Raw genomic sequence first — 19612 nt, 5'->3', positions numbered from 1 at the left:
CTTCTGAAGGTTTGAGGGTGCTGCCTGTTCCATACTCCCCCTACTCCTAGCCTTTTAGGGGTACAAACAATAGTAATTGGGGCCTAGTGTGGTTGTGTACGTGTGATATACATACACTTTTTTTGGATCATATTTTCTATTCCGCTATTTAATCAAAAACCTTTGGGGATCAGTTAAATTGGGGGATAGTCTGTGTTGGTACGTGTGAGAGAGATCCACCTTTCCAAGTTGTTGGGGTTCATCTCATACTTCTGAAGGTTTGAGGGTGCTGCCTGTTCCATACTCCCCCTACTCCTCATCTAGCCTTTTAGGGGTACAAACAATAGTAATTGGGGCCCAGTGTGGTTGTGTACGTGTGATATACATACACTTTTTTTGGATCATATTTTCTATTCCGCTATTTAATCAAAAACCTTTGGGGATCAGTTAAATTGGGGGATAGTCTGTGTTGGTACGTGTGAGAGAGATCCACCTTTCCAAGTTGTTGGGGTTCATCTCATACTTCTGAAGGTTTGAGGGTGCTGCCTGTTCCATACTCCCCCTACTCCTAGCCTTTTAGGGGTACAAACAATAGTAATTGGGGCCTAGTGTGGTTGTGTACGTGTGATATACATACACTTTTTTTGGATCATATTTTCTATTCCGCTATTTAATCAAAAACCTTTGGGGATCAGTTAAATTGGGGGATAGTCTGTGTTGGTACGTGTGAGAGAGATCCACCTTTCCAAGTTGTTGGGGTTCATCTCATACTTCTGAAGGTTTGAGGGTGCTGCCTGTTCCATACCCCCCCTACTCCTCATCTAGCCTTTTAGGGGTACAAACAATAGTAATTGGGGCCTAGTGTGGTTGTGTACGTGTGATATACATACACTTTTTTTGGATCATATTTTCTATTCCGCTATTTAATCAAAAACCTTTGGGGATCAGTTAAATTGGGGGATAGTCTGTGTTGGTACGTGTGAGAGAGATCCACCTTTCCAAGTTGTTGGGGTTCATCTCATACTTCTGAAGGTTTGAGGGTGCTGCCTGTTCCATACCCCCCCTACTCCTCATCTAGCCTTTTAGGGGTACAAACAATAGTAATTGGGGCCTAGTGTGGTTGTGTACGTGTGATATACATACACTTTTTTTGGATCATATTTTCTATTCCGCTATTTAATCAAAAACCTTTGGGGATCAGTTAAATTGGGGGATAGTCTGTGTTGGTACGTGTGAGAGAGATCCACCTTTCCAAGTTGTTGGGGTTCATCTCATACTTCTGAAGGTTTGAGGGTGCTGCCTGTTCCATACTCCCCCTACTCCTAGCCTTTTAGGGGTACAAACAATAGTAATTGGGGCCTAGTGTGGTTGTGTACGTGTGATATACATACACTTTTTTTGGATCATATTTTCTATTCCGCTATTTAATCAAAAACCTTTGGGGATCAGTTAAATTGGGGGATAGTCTGTGTTGGTACGTGTGAGAGAGATCCACCTTTCCAAGTTGTTGGGGTTCATCTCATACTTCTGAAGGTTTGAGGGTGCTGCCTGTTCCATACTCCCCCTACTCCTCATCTAGCCTTTTAGGGGTACAAACAATAGTAATTGGGGCCCAGTGTGGTTGTGTACGTGTGATATACATACACTTTTTTTGGATCATATTTTCTATTCCGCTATTTAATCAAAAACCTTTGGGGATCAGTTAAATTGGGGGATAGTCTGTGTTGGTACGTGTGAGAGAGATCCACCTTTCCAAGTTGTTGGGGTTCATCTCATACTTCTGAAGGTTTGAGGGTGCTGCCTGTTCCATACTCCCCCTACTCCTAGCCTTTTAGGGGTACAAACAATAGTAATTGGGGCCTAGTGTGGTTGTGTACGTGTGATATACATACACTTTTTTTGGATCATATTTTCTATTCCGCTATTTAATCAAAAACCTTTGGGGATCAGTTAAATTGGGGGATAGTCTGTGTTGGTACGTGTGAGAGAGATCCACCTTTCCAAGTTGTTGGGGTTCATCTCATACTTCTGAAGGTTTGAGGGTGCTGCCTGTTCCATACTCCCCCTACTCCTAGCCTTTTAGGGGTACAAACAATAGTAATTGGGGCCTAGTGTGGTTGTGTACGTGTGATATACATACACTTTTTTTGGATCATATTTTCTATTCCGCTATTTAATCAAAAACCTTTGGGGATCAGTTAAATTGGGGGATAGTCTGTGTTGGTACGTGTGAGAGAGATCCACCTTTCCAAGTTGTTGGGGTTCATCTCATACTTCTGAAGGTTTGAGGGTGCTGCCTGTTCCATACTCCCCCTACTCCTCATCTAGCCTTTTAGGGGTACAAACAATAGTAATTGGGGCCCAGTGTGGTTGTGTACGTGTGATATACATACACTTTTTTTGGATCATATTTTCTATTCCGCTATTTAATCAAAAACCTTTGGGGATCAGTTAAATTGGGGGATAGTCTGTGTTGGTACGTGTGAGAGAGATCCACCTTTCCAAGTTGTTGGGGTTCATCTCATACTTCTGAAGGTTTGAGGGTGCTGCCTGTTCCATACTCCCCCTACTCCTAGCCTTTTAGGGGTACAAACAATAGTAATTGGGGCCTAGTGTGGTTGTGTACGTGTGATATACATACACTTTTTTTGGATCATATTTTCTATTCCGCTATTTAATCAAAAACCTTTGGGGATCAGTTAAATTGGGGGATAGTCTGTGTTGGTACGTGTGAGAGAGATCCACCTTTCCAAGTTGTTGGGGTTCATCTCATACTTCTGAAGGTCTGAGGGTGCTGCCTGTTCCATACTCCCCCTACTCCTAGCCTTTTAGGGGTACAAACAATAGTAATTGGGGCCTAGTGTGGTTGTGTACGTGTGATATACATACACTTTTTTTGGATCATATTTTCTATTCCGCTATTTAATCAAAAACCTTTGGGGATCAGTTAAATTGGGGGATAGTCTGTGTTGGTACGTGTGAGAGAGATCCACCTTTCCAAGTTGTTGGGGTTCATCTCATACTTCTGAAGGTTTGAGGGTGCTGCCTGTTCCATACTCCCCCTACTCCTAGCCTTTTAGGGGTACAAACAATAGTAATTGGGGCCTAGTGTGGTTGTGTACGTGTGATATACATACACTTTTTTTGGATCATATTTTCTATTCCGCTATTTAATCAAAAACCTTTGGGGATCAGTTAAATTGGGGGATAGTCTGTGTTGGTACGTGTGAGAGAGATCCACCTTTCCAAGTTGTTGGGGTTCATCTCATACTTCTGAAGGTTTGAGGGTGCTGCCTGTTCCATACTCCCCCTACTCCTCATCTAGCCTTTTAGGGGTACAAACAATAGTAATTGGGGCCCAGTGTGGTTGTGTACGTGTGATATACATACACTTTTTTTGGATCATATTTTCTATTCCGCTATTTAATTTAACTGGGCCTCCATGCGAGACCTGTGTGCCTTGTTGCGCTGTTTTGAGTACTCCACCAACATGGCCAGTGGCAATGACGCTGTTCTCAGCTTAACTATCCCACTTCTATGCCTCCTTGAAAAAACAATTCGGGCGATGATGGAAGAGGATGTGGCACAGGATGAGGAGGAGGAGGAGGATGAAGAGGTAACATTTCCAAGGCTTTCAGGGCAGTCATTCGCAAGGGGCTCCGAGGGTGGGTTCCTGCACACGCAAACGCCAGGGACGCAATTGTCCAGCAGGGGCACAGTTCTGGAGGATGAGGAGGATGAGGAGGAGGAGGAGCTGGAGGAGGAGATGGAACCATGTTCACAGCAGGGTGGCACCCAGGCCAGCTCATGGCCATCACTGGTGCGTGGCTGGGGGGATACAGAGGACACGGACGATACACCTCCCACAGAGGACAGCCTTTCGTTGCCTCTGGGCAGCCTGGCACACATGAGCGATTACATGCTGCAGTGTCTCCACAACGACCGCCGAGTTGCCCACATTCTAACTTGTGCTGATTACTGGGTGGCCACGCTGCTGGATCCCCGTTACAAGGACAACGTACCGTCCTTAATTCACTCACTGGAGCGCGATCGCAAGATGCGCGAGTACAAGCGCACGCTGGTAGACGCCATGCTGCTGGCATTCCCATCTGACAGCGGGGCCACAGTGGAAGCACAAGGCAGAGGAGGAGGAGGAGGAGGTCGCCAACGCAACCAGGGCACCGCCAGCACCTCAGAAGGCAGGGTTAGCATGGCCGAAATGTGGAAAAGCTTTGTCAGCACGCCACAACAAACAGCAGCACCAGCAGCTCAGATGGAACGTCTTAGCAGGAGGCAGCATTTTACCAACATGGTGGAGCAGTATGTGTGCACACGCCTACATGTAGTGAATGACGGGTCTGCCCCCTTCAACTTCTGGGTCTCCAAATTGGGCACATGGCCTGAGCTTGCCCTTTACGCCTTGGAGGTGCTGGCGTGCCCTGCAGCCAGTGTATTATCTGAACGGGTATTTAGCACGGCTGGGGGCGTTATAACAGACAAGCGCAGCCGCCTGTCCAGAGACAATGTGGACAAGCTCACGTTCATTAAAATGAACCAGGCATGGATCCCACGGGACTTTTCCGTACCTTATGCAGAATAGAAATGGATACCGACCTTACCCACCCATTGTTCCATTTTTGCTCTTTCTCACTCTTTTGGGGTGTACCCTCATTTAAAATTTTTGAAAAGAAGCAGTGTTGGCTACCTCATCCTCCTCCTCAGGGCCAGATTAATGTAGGGGCTATTGGAGCTGCAGCTCCAGGCCCCTACCTTTTATATAGGCCCCGGGTTGGCCATATTCACTGTTACCGCTCTTCTGTCACTTGTAAACACAGAAGTCTGGCTTCTATGCTCGCTTCCCCAGGCAGCACCCTCAGAACCTCCCCACACAGCGTGAAGGCCGGACAAGGAGGGACAGTTGGCGATGCATGGATGTGTTTATGGGCTTCAGAGACAGCATCCCATGTTGAATTAGGCATGCATGGCTGCACCCTTCCTCCTCTGGGTGCATGGCAAGGCACGGCCCTTAAGGCCCTTCAAAATCCTCAGCACCAAGCCCATGATGCTGTTAATCCGGCCCTGGTCCTCCTCCACCGCCGCTTCCACCTACACCGCCCATAGGTGTGCGCAGCCTATTGCATTAAGGTGTGCACCCCAAAGTTGAAATACACATGCATGTGTTTGCCAGCAGGGAGAGTAATGTATCGGGGCCATGTACCTGTAGGCAAGGAGAAATAGAGCAGAGCAGGTCCCAGGGAGATCTTTCCCATCTCCTCACTGGCAATGCTATGTGCCCTAGGTGATTAGGGTGTGCCCAGGCACACCCAGCACACCCTGTGCGCACGCCTATGTCACCGCCACATCCACCACCACCTCAACCTCCCTCCTACTCCATATGGGCCTCGTCCTTCAGAGATGAAGAAGCATTGTTTTATTTTTCTGTTTTTTTTTGTTGTTTTAAGTTATTTCCCTATCCACATTTGTTTGCAGAGCACTTGCCATGCTCTTAATTACGTTTTGCTGCCATTTGCAGCACTCTAGCCCTTTCCTTTGGTGTTTTAGAGCCATTTTAGTGCCTTAAAGTTCGGGTCCCCATTGACTTCAATGGGGTTCGGTGTCCGGGAAAAGTTCGGTAAAAGTCCGGGACACGGACCCGGACTTTTTTTTAAAGTTCGGCCGAACCCGTCGAACACGGACATCTAGGTGTCCGCTCAACCCTAGTCATAAACACAATGAAATATCACAGGTAGACTTCAGTCAAGTAAGTACCGGGACAACTAATATGAATAAGGCCTGCAGAGTTTTACAGAATTATACTTCCATATATTTGTTCTATGAGTTGAAGGAAGGAAGAGGCAGAAGTTCTGCAAGGTGGACGTATACATTGGGGTTATTTACTAAAGCAAAAAAGATAATTCACTTAGAAAAGTCTGATAAATAGACATCTTATAGAACTTCATACTTAAAGCTAAAGTTTAGCTAAAAATAATTAAAACCCCTACAGTTTAAAGCTGGCCATATATTATTAGTTTATTTTAATTCTGCATGAAAATATTTCAGCTAGTCCACTCAACAAATATTGATCCAACAATTGCAATTTATCATGTAAAATACAGAGCTAAGGGCACTCCATTGTATTATATGACTTCAGAGGACCTGCATATGCCAACGCGTAGAAGGAGAAGCGTCTAGAATCTCTGCAAAAATTGCATATTTCCCAATGTTTTACACATAAATATCCTGCCATACTATAAAAATATTTGTTGATGTGCTAGAAATGCACTCAGCTCCTATTTATGGTTGTCGGCTGATAACATCCACCCTTTTGGTGGTCTGACTATTGTCAGATCTGCTGAGTTGTCTTTTTGCTAAACTACTCAAAGCCTTTCACCATTCTTATCTCTACAACATAGACACTAATGATTCAATTCAAATGTGAGGGGTTTGCGCTTAGGATCACTAGGTGCCAATAAATAAATAAAATATAAACCAAAATAAGCTGCTGCAGGTATAAAAGGTATTACCTTTCAAACAATGAAACAACTATGTACCTGGCTGCTTGTGCTCAAAACACCTAATAAATATGTGTCAATAATAAAGTGCTAGTGCAAAGCTGTGCTGAGTGCAACCATAAAACCTGTGCATACAAATCAAATAAATATCAACCATGAATATCAATTATGAATAATAAAACATTCCATGTGAAAAAGAATACAAAAATTATCATATGCATCAGAAAAAATTATGTATATAAAAATAAGTATATATAAACAAATCCATAAATTACTATAATCTTCAACCAATATTCTTAAAGTGAAAAGTCTCTGTGCTCATTCAAGTGCTTTGTGCTCGATAAATAAGAAAGTGCCAGTGCTCAGTCCAGGTGAGATAGTGCTCCCCTCTCGGTTCCCCACTCACCAGAAGCTTGGTATAAAAACGCCTTAACAATGGTCTTATGAAGTAGACCCCTCAATAGATCATCAGCAGGAGCAGGGTGCCGAACCAATGCCTCTCACTCTATATCCAGGCAATACTCTCCCAGTTCATGAAAAGAAAAGGGCCATCATCGTGCAGTATGTTTAAACCGTTTATTAGCACGCAAAATAAAAATACACTTACACTGTGCAGGGAAATAAACAACCTTATGCAAACCCGCGGGACGCCAAGCAAATGGCCGTGCGTTCCACCCGCGTAACCGGAAGCCGGAAGTGGTTGCAGCCGGAAGTGACGTATTGCGTATTCGGACGGCTTGACGCGTTTCGCTCCGCCAATCAGAGCGTTATCAAAAGGCTTTTGATAACGCTCTGATTGGCGGAGCGAAACGCGTCAAGCCGTCCGAATACCCAATACGTCACTTCCGGCTGCAACCACTTCCGGCTTCCGGCTTCCGGTTACGCGGGTGGAACGCACGGCCATTTGCTTGGCGTCCCGCGGTTTTGCATAAGGTTGTTTATTTCCCTGCACAGTGTAAGTGTATTTTTATTTTGCGTGCTAATAAACGGTTTAAACATACTGCACGATGATGGCCCTTTTCTTTTCATGAACTGGAGGAAAAAAAAAAAAAGGAGAGTATTGCCTGGATATAGAGTGAGAGGCATTGGTTCGGCACCCTGCTCCTGCTGATGATCTATTGAGGGGTCTACTTCATAAGACCATTGTTAAGGCGTTTTTATACCCAGCTTCTGGTGAGTGGGGAACCAAGAGGGGAGCACTATCTCACCTGGACTGAGCACTGGCACTTTCTTATTTATCGAGCACAAAGCACTTGAATGAGCACAGAGACTTTTCACTTTAAGAATATTGGTTGAAGATTATAGTAATTTATGGATTTGTTTATATATACTTATTTTTATATACATAATTTTTTCTGATACATATGATAATTTTTGTATTCTTTTTCACATGGAATGTTTTATTATTCATAATTGATATTCATGGTTGATAATTATTTGATTTGTATGCACAGGTTTTATGGTTGCACTCAGCACAGCTTTGCACTAGCACTTTATTATTGACACATATTTATTAGGTGTTTTTAGCACAAGCAGCGCAGGTACATAGTTGTTTCACTAATGATTCTATAGTCCAGGACATAAACTAGGAGGGATTTTTATACTACACAACACAGGACAAGTGCAGAGAACACAGAACATCTCTGAATTTCTGGCATGATCAACAGGTTTTTTTTTTTTTTTCTTCATCAAAATCATATAACACCATCTTTTCAAGGGTATATTTAACAGGCCAAAAAATAGCAAATTAAAGAAGTGCATTGTTAAGGCCTACATACACTTTAGTGAAATGTAGCTTTAGTGAATATTCCTATATCTACAATATATTCAATAGGGTAAGGCCACCTTTGCCAAACTGCACAGAGAATTCAATGCAACCTATGAAAATAGGGCGGGTTAAAGAGCATCCGGGGTAATGGTGAATGCGCCAGACATAAAGGCCCCATTTACATGTGTGTGGTGTATTATGCAAGGTTTGTTGCATTAAGGCAGCCCATTTATTTTGCACATATTTTCAATGGGCTGCCAATGCATGGGCAAAATTGCAGACTTGTAGAGTGTTACATGCAGGTGCATTAGGGTGTTGGGGTGCCACTGAAAATGAATGGCAGCACAGCGCACCAATAGCTGTTACATGTGTTAGCATGCTTTGCATTACCACAAACCCAGAACTGTGAATCCAACATAAGGAAGATCAAGCTGCTATGCATGCACGGTCAGTGTAAATGCTCATGTAATGTGCAAGAACTTTTTTTAAACAAATTGCAGAGCATTACCCATGGTGTAGGCTTTGCTCTGTTCACTTTGAGTGAAACATGTTATGCAGCTAGATATCCCATGTATAGGATGTCTTATTGAGGCAGAATGATGACCCCACACATGGCCAGAAGATGCCATTTTTCAATAGGGTTTTCTGGGTATACAGTCCAGCATCTAAAGTTTACTATAGCAGCTGGAACCACCAAACATTTTGGATCACACACTGCACATTTTGACCTTACTCAGGGCTGGCCCTACCATGGGTCCCACTGGGTCCATTGGACCCAGGCAGCATTTTGAGAGGGGCAGCAAATTGATGCCCAATATTTTTTTTTCTAGCAGTTTTGTGTGTCATCAGTTTGCGGTGCATTACGGGCGGCCTTTCCCCATCTCATACTGCCGCCCATAGTGCAAACTGATGAGTATGAGGAGGCAGAGGGTGTGCGCAATGACGTCAGACATTCAGACAAATGAAATAATACTGGAGTTTGTGGTTTGGAATTGAATATAGTGGTATGTCATATAATTGGGCATGTAGACAAGTTACTGTTGCATATAAATCTGACTTCCTGATAAATTCAATTTTATTTTTAATTATCATGATAGAAAATAAAATTGTGTGGGCCTTTTGGTGGGTGGGTTTTTTTTTTTGGGGGGGGGGCAGCATTTAATTGTTGGTCCCAGGCAGCACAATGTATTGGGCCAGCCCTGACCTTTACTAATTACAGATATTGTACAATGCTTGAAAGCTAGAACAAAACCCACAATATATGAAATCCCAGGATGAAGACAAACAAGCTAACATTTCCTCTTTATTTCTAGGATCATGCTGACCACACACAGGAAAACCAGGCTGACTGTTCTAAATGTGTGGTAACAAAAGAGAAACTGAAATTAATACGATTATATTAATTTGGCAGATGACAAATAATCTGTAGGCTTCCAGCAACCCACAGTAAAATCCAGTAGCTCAGTGTAAGCCTGATTAGCCAATGGGCCAAACTGGAAACAGATTGTGTTATTTAGCATTTGGGCAAAGAGATGGGACTTGTAGAACAATGGACAGTAGGGCACAACACATATGAGTGATTTGAAAATCATAGTCTTGGCACAAGCAAATAGAATATGGTTGCTGACATAGAAGGATAAACAAGTCTTCTAATTCTTGCATACCAATAATTTACATGTGGTTTTGGATAGTTGGTATTCCTTTATGACTCTGAGACCAAGCATAAATATATATGTGTGTGGTGTTGACTCTCTTCTGGTAAAGAGGGCCCAACTGAGAAAAGAGGAAACTAGGTGACAGCTTCAAATATGCTGTGTGTAACTGAGGCAAAAATATATATACTACTGTACATAATGGAGTTGAATACTAAAGGGTGTTGAGAATCTTTATTAAAAAATTGTCTGAACATTGGGGTAGATTAACTCAAACAGATGCATTTAGAATCTGGTGCAGCTCTGCATGGTAGCCAATCAGCTCCTAACTTCAGCTTTTTCAGTTCAAGTATAAGGCAAAACATGTTGTTTTTAGTTTTGGATAGAGTGGAGAGGGATTAGAACATCTGTCAGTTTTTTATTGATGTCTGTGCCCCTGTTAAGGAGATTCACCCTCTCTATTTGTCCTGTTTACCATTACCATTGAAAGAAAAAGTTAAAGAAAATCCCAAATTTTTGGTTGTCCCCAGAATAGTTCTGGTGACCTGGGGGTCCCTAAGGAATTCCCTTAATTTGCAGAGATTCCCTCTCAATTCCTGTTTGGCTATGGGACAGGAAGTGAAGGGAAATCTCTGCAATGGGACAAAGATGACGAAAATAAATCTGACAGGGGTTATAACCCTCCCTTACTCTATCCAAAATAGAAAAAAAAGTTTTGCCTACAGTTCTATCTTAAGCTTTTCCAAAAAAACCTGTAAGGTGAATGGTGTCTATGTAGAGTTGCACCAGATGTTGCACCCCCTGTTTTAGTAAAAAAAAACCCTCATTGCCTTCACTTATCCAGTCATGTGAAAAGCAAATTCTTGTTTATTTATTTTATCTACACATAATCTGGTTTTCAAAGTAAATAGAAACTTGGATACAAATTCACGCAATTTTTTTTGCAAAGATTCCCAAATCCCTCAGTAAATCAACCCAACCCATGTGAAGAATTAGAGAAAAACAAGATGTACACAAGGTGTAAAGGTAATTGATTTCATGATGATACATTTTTACGACAACTGACGACAATGGGTTTCATTGGTTCCTTAACAACATACTCAAAGAGGTTCTGGGATTTTTAAACTTGCACATGAAGAGAGATGAAAGCAAATTTCAAACATGCACAATAGCTTTGGCAAGGTGGCTACCAAACAGCAAGGCTTTCCTGGGTGGGAATCAGAATAGCTCAAACCATAAAAATACAGAAAGGAGAGCCAGACTAAAAGTGCATGGATCATTTTAATTGATGGTAAATAAGTTATATAAAAACAGCCAATGCATTTTGGGGGCAACATCGCTCCCCCTTAATCAGGGCTCAACACAGGATAAAAACTGGATGGACTCAAAGAAAACCTTGACTTCACAGATCTACTGTATATTGGAACCAGTATTAAACTTTTCACATGGAGTAACAACTTGTCAGCAGTTTCTGAGCATCAATGATCGATAAGGGGGAGTGGTGTTGCCCACCCCAACCCCAACACGCTGGCTGGTTTTATATTACTTATTTACCATAAATGAAAATTATCCTTTGTCCAGTTTTGGTCTGGCATTCCTTTCTTTATTTACAGTATATGGTTTAATTCGTTGACAGATATGTTATATGCCTATTATATGAATTAAGGATACGTTAAGACATTTTGAAACAAGTATATTTATATTCTAACAGTCCGAGAATGATAAGGGGTTCTTTATGAATACATAGTTTCTAAATTGATTGTTTTATTATTTATACTCACACTGACTGTCCTTTTCCTTCTCCTTCTTACCCACTGTGTTTGTGCAAAAAATGTCTGTTGAGTGTTGACTTTCTTCTCAGAATCTGTCAAGAGCAATACTATAAGTTACATCAAGAAAACCTTTAATGTATACAGTGTATAAACCAGAGAAACAATTACAAAGTGTAAAGCTGAACTCCAGGCATATACAGTTTCATGCAAACATTTTCACCAATAGCCACAATGGATATTATTCCACCTTAAGTACACCAAAAGCCTTTGCCAACTTTTTTCTTTATTTAATATTACCATGTAGCAGTGATATCATTATTGTGCTGTACATAACCTCTGCAGAGAGAAAAGTTGGATGGGGGGGACCCAGCAGCTCTACTCACTACATGCTTCCTGCCTAAAGCACAGGAAGGGGGCGGGTACAAGACCAGACACCCTGCGCAAGGAGAGAGAGCAGCAGTGACTTCTCTTTATTACAGTGAGTTCCTACACAGAGGCAAAATTTCACACTGGATTACTGCACAGAATTGGAAAGTTCAATTAGAAATACACAAAACTCATGCATTTAGACTGTTTTTGTTTAGCCCAGAGATCAGCTTTAAGAACACGCTCTACCTAAATATGGTATTTTTTGAAAGTACAAAAAAATACACTTTGTAAATGGAAGTTATTACCTATTTTGTCTTTATATACATGAACAGATTCAGTTTTGAAATAGGAATTGCTGAGTGATATAGTATATTGGATTTTGATAACTTGATGCAATAGTTCTTGAAGCAAAGCTCAGCAATGGAAAACCAGACAATTTTATTAAACTCTTAAGGTATGCATTTAGACCCAATTAGTCGCTGCAATTTAAAAATCCAGGGCTGTCTATAATACCAACAGATACCAGATTTCTTATGGTTGCGCAGTGGCCTGTCCCTTCCAAGTCCCCTGTCTTGCTATTGGAAGCTTTGCAGGTACATGCCCTAAGGCCTACAAATTAAAACCATGCATGTGCAATGACTATTTTGGGACCCAACACTGTCTGGCTACATACTATCTTATGCAGGTATTAAAACGTTTTTGGCAAATCGTTTTTGATAAATTAGAACTAATATTAGTCTTAGAACCTCTATAAAACTACTATAAAAGCAAATATATGAAAGCTTTTAAGATGCAGAATAAAGTGATATGGAGCCCCTTAATAATTTTGACATTGGCCTCAACACAGTTAGTGTTCTCCTTTATCAGGGGAGGACTTTAGAGGTGTATCTATTTTAATGCAAATACTGATTCTTCAATAATCTGTTACATTTCAAGTATAATATATCATAGTTTTAGACAATTCATTTGTACAGAGGAACTATAGAAAATAAAACCAGGAAATGAAATAGATATGATCTGTCTACAAAATGTAAGTGAAAATGTGTGTGTGACTTACCTAAATGGTGTGGTACACTGGGAATTTGGGATCCTGGAGTTTTCTCTATGACATGGGGGCGACTTGTGCTTTCCTGGAGAACAACAAATGCTGGTCCAAATCAAACAACAAGAAGCTGGAATAATGCAGTTTTATTAAAGAAGCTAATAACCTCTGAAAAAAAAAATCACAAATATGTGAGAATACAGTTTTTTTCATTATGTTCGTAAAAGGGAGCACATGCAGCACAATCTGTTAGATTCCAATTGGCAGTACAGGCTGCCAATTGGAATCTAACAGATTGTGCTGCATGATTTCAAGTGATGCCATTAAAAATTCAAATAGTTGTCTCTTTAATATCCTAAAGCAGATCTAAAATGTAAAAGTACACATACACCAAAAACATATTATAGAACAGGGATCTCCAACCTAGGGCCCTTCAGTTGTTGTGGAACTACACATCCCATGAGACATTGTAAAACTCTGACATTCACAGACATGACTAGGCATGATGGGAATTGTAAAAAAAGGGGGGGGGGGAACCGCGCTTAGGATAGAATAATAAGGTATTGGCTGCTGCCCACCTCAAGGTTATAGCTCAAAGAGATATACAGGAATATATGGGGGAAGGTAAGGTAGATGCCGCTGCCTATAATAGATAGTATATCTTAAATAAACAATTGGTAAGTAATAACGGAAATTGGTAGATAATAATGGTATTGTACAGTATACAGTTGCACAGCAATAAATATAAACACAAAAATGTGCAAAATGCGAAGGGATAAATATAAAGTGCAAAGTGAACGCTGAATAGGTATTTGGCAGATGGGTGTCAATAAATAAATAAATATAGGCATAACCACGTCACATCCGCTATCTGTTGGAATGCACTTCCGGTGGTTGAAGCACACGGCATCCCGGAAACCCCGATGTACACCCCAGAGTAATTGCGGTTCCATGGTTTTATGCACGTTTATTCTGTACAAATTGTGAGTGCCCTTTCATCTATCTAATAAAAATGTTTACTTAGCAATACTTCACCATGTGAGGTTTTTTCTATATATGGTCTGGCAACTCTCCTTTCCCCCTGATTCAACACTTATGTCCCCTGGAGTCTTTTTGAAAGTACCTTATCTGGAGAGGTGTCTCTGGCTTGAATATCCTATACTGAAGGTCTTAGTGGAAAGAGGTTCCCCTTATTTCCCCCAGGAGGGTACAACGATTTATACCCCTGTGGAGTACGGAGTTCTAGTGAGTGCGGGCTAGATCCTGAGGAAAGCACATTGTATTCCTCACCTGCACCCCTGGAAACGGACCACCCTAAGATCGATTCAGTTGTTGGGAAACAACACCCATAGCACCGAATGGACTTTTTACCCATCACCTAGTCACCATTAATTATATGATTTATGTTTGGTCCATATAGCACCGTTCACCTTATCCACATCCATATTGTTTATGGAAGATCACTTGGCTCTATATATTGAATTTATCACTTGCTAATTTATATTTTTAATTTTATAATTTATAACTACAGTCACTATCTCACAGTGTTTCTATTTATTAGATTCACTTGTCTATTGGCACTGCTTTGCCAATATACCAATTTGGTGTTCACCTTGCACCTTATATATTCCTTTGCACTTGCACTTTTTTGGTCAAATTTATCTGAGTACCACTTCCATATATTTATCACGCATAATTTATTCTTTATGACTTTTCATCTACGCTAGTCACTTTATTTATTCACACCCATCTGCCAAATACCTATTCAGCGTTCACTTTGCACTTTATATTTATCCCTTCGCATTTTGCACATTTTTGTGTTTATATTTATTGCTGTGCAACTGTATACTGTACAATATCATTATCTACCAATTTCCGTTATTACTTACCAATTGTTTATTTAACCAGTTACTACCCGGCTGCCATCAAATGACGGCGGAGCGGTGTACCTATTATCCTGGGACGCCGTCATATGACGGCGCACCAGAACAGCCTCTCTTGCACACCCCCAGGGGCGAGCGGAGCGGCGATCGTGACCGTGCCGTGTTGCTAGGACACGGCGCGATCCCGATCTCGGTAAAGAGTCAATGACATGACTCTTTACCCATGTGATCGGCTGTGTCCAATCACAGCCGGTTACATGTAAATGAGGAAATGCCGTTATTCGGCTCTCCTCAGCTCACACTGTCAGTGTGTGAGCCGAGGAGAGCCGATCAGCGGCTCCTCCTCATAGGGGACACAGGGAAATGTAATCAGGGCACTGATCACCAGTGCCCTGATTACACAAAAGGGAAATAAAATGCCATAACTGCCCACCATCAGTGCCCGTCATCAGTGCCCACAATCAGTGCCCATAGTGCTGCCAGTCAGTGCCCATCAGTGCCTGCTCATCTAGGCACTGACTGGCAGCAAAATGGGCACTGAGTGTGGGCACTGATGGTGCTGCCCATTAGTGCCGCCCATCAGTGCTCATCAGTGCCACCCGTCAGTGACCATCAGTGCCTCCCCTCAGTGCCCATCAGTGCCGCCCCTCAGTGCCGCCTCTCAGTGCCCATCAGTGCCACTTCTCAGTGCCCATCAGTGCCGCCTATCAGTGCTCATCAGTGCCGCCTATCAGTGCTCATCAGTGCAGCATATTAGTACTCCTCATCAGTGCCACCTCATCAGTGCCCATAAGTGCCACCTCATCAGTGCCCATCAGTGCAGCCTATCAGTGCCCATCAGTTCCGCCTCATCAGCGCACATCAGTGAAGGGGAAACATTTTTTTTATTTTCAAAATTTACTCACAGAAAATAAGAAAAACGTTTTTTTTTTTCAAAATTTTCTGTCTTTTTTCTTTTTTTTTTGTTAGAAATAAAAAACCCAGAGGTGATTAAATAGCACCAAAAGAAAGCTCTATTTGTGTGAAAAAAATGCTAAAAATGTCATATGGGTACAGTGTAGCATCACCGCGCAATTGTCATTCAGTGTGAGAGCGCTGAAAGCTGAAAATTGGCCTGGGCAGGAAGGGGATGAAAGTGCACTGTAGGCAAGTGGTTAAGATATACTATCTATTATAGGCAGCACCATCTACCTAACCTTCCCCCATAAATGATAGGAATTGTAATTCCTAAACAACTGGAGGGCCATAGTTTGGAGACCCCTGCTATAGAATGTAAAAAAAAAAAAATGATTGGTAAAGCCTAAGTCCATGTTAAGCAAAACAATAAAATGTCAATCCTCAACATCACTAAAAACTAAACTGAAAATTGAAAAAAAAAAAAAAAAAAACATTCTGGCTACAATACAAAGCTTGTTTCTAGCACTGTCCCCACAGGCTTACTGCTCTGCAATCATCATCTTCCATGCATAATGACTCCCAGCATCATTCAACACACTTCTGGTAAGCCCAGAGCATAAAGAACCCATCCTATGAAGGCATATCACCTGGCCAGCATGGACAAACATCAGAATGCTGCAGAGAGTGGCGGTACATCATTAAAAAAAAGCAAACTTTTAGGGGTGTTCCAATGAAAAGGGGGTTGCCAAACTTGAGGAATAGTTGGTAAACCCAAAGCACTTCTTGGTCTTAAAGCAACCAATTAAGTTCATTAACTTCGGTGTGCATCTTGGGGAATTGTTATTGTATCTCCTGGCTTTGACTGGTCCAGTGTTTTTCCTGGTAGAAGGTAATCACATTAAACTGTTCGGAAATGTTGAAAATGTTTTGCAGCTTATTCAAATCACTTTTTAACTTGTAATGAGTGCCAGGAATGTACCCTTGTATTTATACGCACACAGGTAGCAACACAAAAAGTAGATATACATTCTGGGGTATGTTCCATTCATTGAAACTGAAAAGGTGTCTTGGATAAGCTCTGAAACATCTTCAACATAATAACTGAATGGGATTAACTACCACTAGCTTTACCTGGAAAATCAGAACCTTCAAAGACGTTTTACTGGTATGTACAAAATGAAATAAAATCAAAATCTATCAGATAGTAGTTTGAATCTTCTCAGTGGTAATAAGTTTGGCATCAGAAAGGTATTTCAGCACTATCACTTTATAATAATGGTGCATCTCTATCTCCAGGTCTTTTTTGGCCTTTACATTTACAATTCAGTAAATAGTGTGTAATTATTAGCATCATAATTTTAATAATTTATGTTGGAAAATCTGAAAAATGTATTCTTCTCTCTCGTATAATTAAACAAAAATGAGAAACAGATGGTTGTCATGGTGCCTTTTTTTCATTAACCTATTCAACAGTTAACAGTCTTAGTCCTTTCTACTGAATTATGCACACAATATGCAAGCAGTTCAGTAGAGCATACACCAGGCAAAATACTGGACTGGAAGAAGCCAGGGAATGCAGAGCTTTATAATAGATGTGTTTCCCATAAAGCTAAAGGGATGAGTTGGACAAACTAGAGGTAAAGCGCATATCAGATGATTCATCTCCCAGGATGCATCTAGGGACCAGTAATCTGTTTAGGCTTCTTATGACCATGATGTGGTGGAGATTCAATTAATTATCTTCTCAGTGAAATATATTTTTGCAAAGTCTATTGTATGTTATGTTATGGAGCCACCTAAGGAGCTGAGAAAGTTTATTTTTAAACTTTAGGATTACTTTAAAAAAAAAATTGGTTAGACAGCCTTGTTGTAGAAAATTGTAAAGAACTCTGGAAAAAAAAATAGTAATAAGTTATTAATGCTAAATGCATCCAAGCTGTACCCAAGCAAAGAATGTTTTGTGTCATGATCTGTGCCACTGTCAATAAGATTAATGTCTTAAGCAGTAAGAAATGTTCAGCAAAGGGCCAAGAACACAGTGTTAATAGAAACTGTATGTCTAGTGCTGAAAATAAATATAGGATGTAGCAATGTCTTTTGCTTACCTTTCCCAGTTATCTAAAGCCTCGTACACATGATGAGAATATCGGACGAATGATCGTCCATTTTTTTTTTTTTTTTACATGCTAGTCTTCTATCAAAAGCCAATAGGATACTGAAGTTACAAAAATTCTTGTACAACAGAATACAACTTCGGAAGTGATGTAATGTTTTTTATTGTAATGTATTCTTTCATTTTGGAGCATGCATCGTCTTGGTCTTTAAATTTTTCCGAAGTTGCTCGACCATTAAGATAATTTTACATGAACTGTTGAGATTGGCTCTCAAAAGCTGTGTACCAATGATCAGAATATGGTATGATTGCTTCAAAAGTGGTAATTTTCTTGCGATTTCCTCAACGTGTGTACTACGCATAACTCATATCAAGCTTGAATTTATTACAACTTCAGGATCAGTATCGGCTGGAAACCATAGCATGATAAAAACTAATTAAATGCACACTTACATATAGTATTTTTTACTGCTTAAAATGTGTTATTTCTCTGCAAGCTTTATCATCCTCCCTATGTTATTGGCATAATAGTAATATGCTTTGAAAGGACCATGGTGGCTGTGGTGATGTACCAGTATAAAATAGTCTTGGAATGTATGTTCGGACCTATTGTTGATTTTGATTATCGGTGTTCTTAATGCTGTAGTTAATGTTGGAATGCACTATCAGTCATAGTCAATTGTTTACTCTAAAATGTTTTGGTTTATTTCAATAAAGTCTTTCTGATTTAAAGAAATGTGTTATTTCTCTGATGTTTTGGTTTTTGAATCTCAAAGAATTTAGATATCAGAAAACAAAAATTAGATTTCCTAAAAGAAATAGAAAAAGGTCACTTCCAGAATCTCAGTGGTATAAACTCATCTGGTGGCCTTGGTCATCATTTGTCCCTCTGAATGGAGCCAGCAGGCTCAGTACACAAAGAACCCCACAAATATTCTGTGCAGGAGATGAAGAATGTCCTAAACACTCACTTGCATATGTTCCACAATCATTCTAACAATTAGGGAGAAGTAGGTTTAAATAATGAATCTATATATAGATGAAAAATAATTATTTAAAACACATTTCCAACAGCAGCATAATCATATAAAATGGTATGTCTTTTTTCATGAGTTTACTTGCATAAGTAGCATAGTTATACATTAACTTACAAATGAGCCTATTTTGACTAGAATGCCAATAGACTGGAGAGAAACTCAATGTTACTAAAGACAATAAATCCCCTTTTTGTTTTTATTTTCTGAATTTAATGTACATGGGCATGCAGGTATGCTATATATACCTTTTCTTTGGAAACCCTATCTTATAACGATTTAAATCATCTTAATATTATGAGCCATGCAAATGTTTGTTATGTAGATAACATGTTTCAAATGATTTCATATTCATCCATAACTAAAATCATACATTTTAGGAGGCTTTTGCAATAGTTTAAAAAAGCATGACCTTTGATATGTCAATTACAACTTTAGATTAGAGTACAATAGAGTAGTGCACAAAAAAAGAAGCTAAAGGAAAAGACCTTTCTTGATTTTCAAGTTCTACTATTTGTCCATTCTTGTTCACTGGGGCTCATGTGCAGTAACTGATACTTTATACTGTAGATAACTTTGTCACCTCTGCTA

The 19612-nt window shown here is 40.6% G+C and overlaps 1 protein-coding gene across 6 annotated transcripts in view; it reads right to left on the bottom strand.

Annotated features, from left to right (window-relative positions):
• Positions 1–19612, bottom strand: part of ADAM23 (ADAM metallopeptidase domain 23) — a 306801-nt gene that overhangs the window by 98846 nt on the left and 188343 nt on the right. For 4 of the 6 annotated variants that reach the window (XM_082261892.1, XM_082261893.1, XM_082261894.1 and 1 more), the window contains exons 7-8: positions 13110–13182; positions 11693–11790 (exon numbers count right to left, since the gene is read on the bottom strand). In XM_082261892.1, coding sequence (XP_082118018.1) covers positions 11693–11790; positions 13110–13182 — 171 coding nt within the window. The remainder of the gene's footprint in view (positions 1–11692; positions 11791–13109; positions 13183–19612) is intronic. The other 2 variants (XM_082261890.1, XM_082261895.1) reach the window with 1 other exon arrangement.

Source organism: Pelophylax lessonae (genome assembly GCF_965119305.1).
Source record: "Pelophylax lessonae genome assembly, chromosome: 6".
Taxonomy (NCBI): Eukaryota; Metazoa; Chordata; class Amphibia; order Anura; family Ranidae; genus Pelophylax; species Pelophylax lessonae.
The sequence above is the reverse complement of the archived record's forward strand: the minus strand, read 5'-3'. Positions and strand labels throughout refer to the sequence as shown.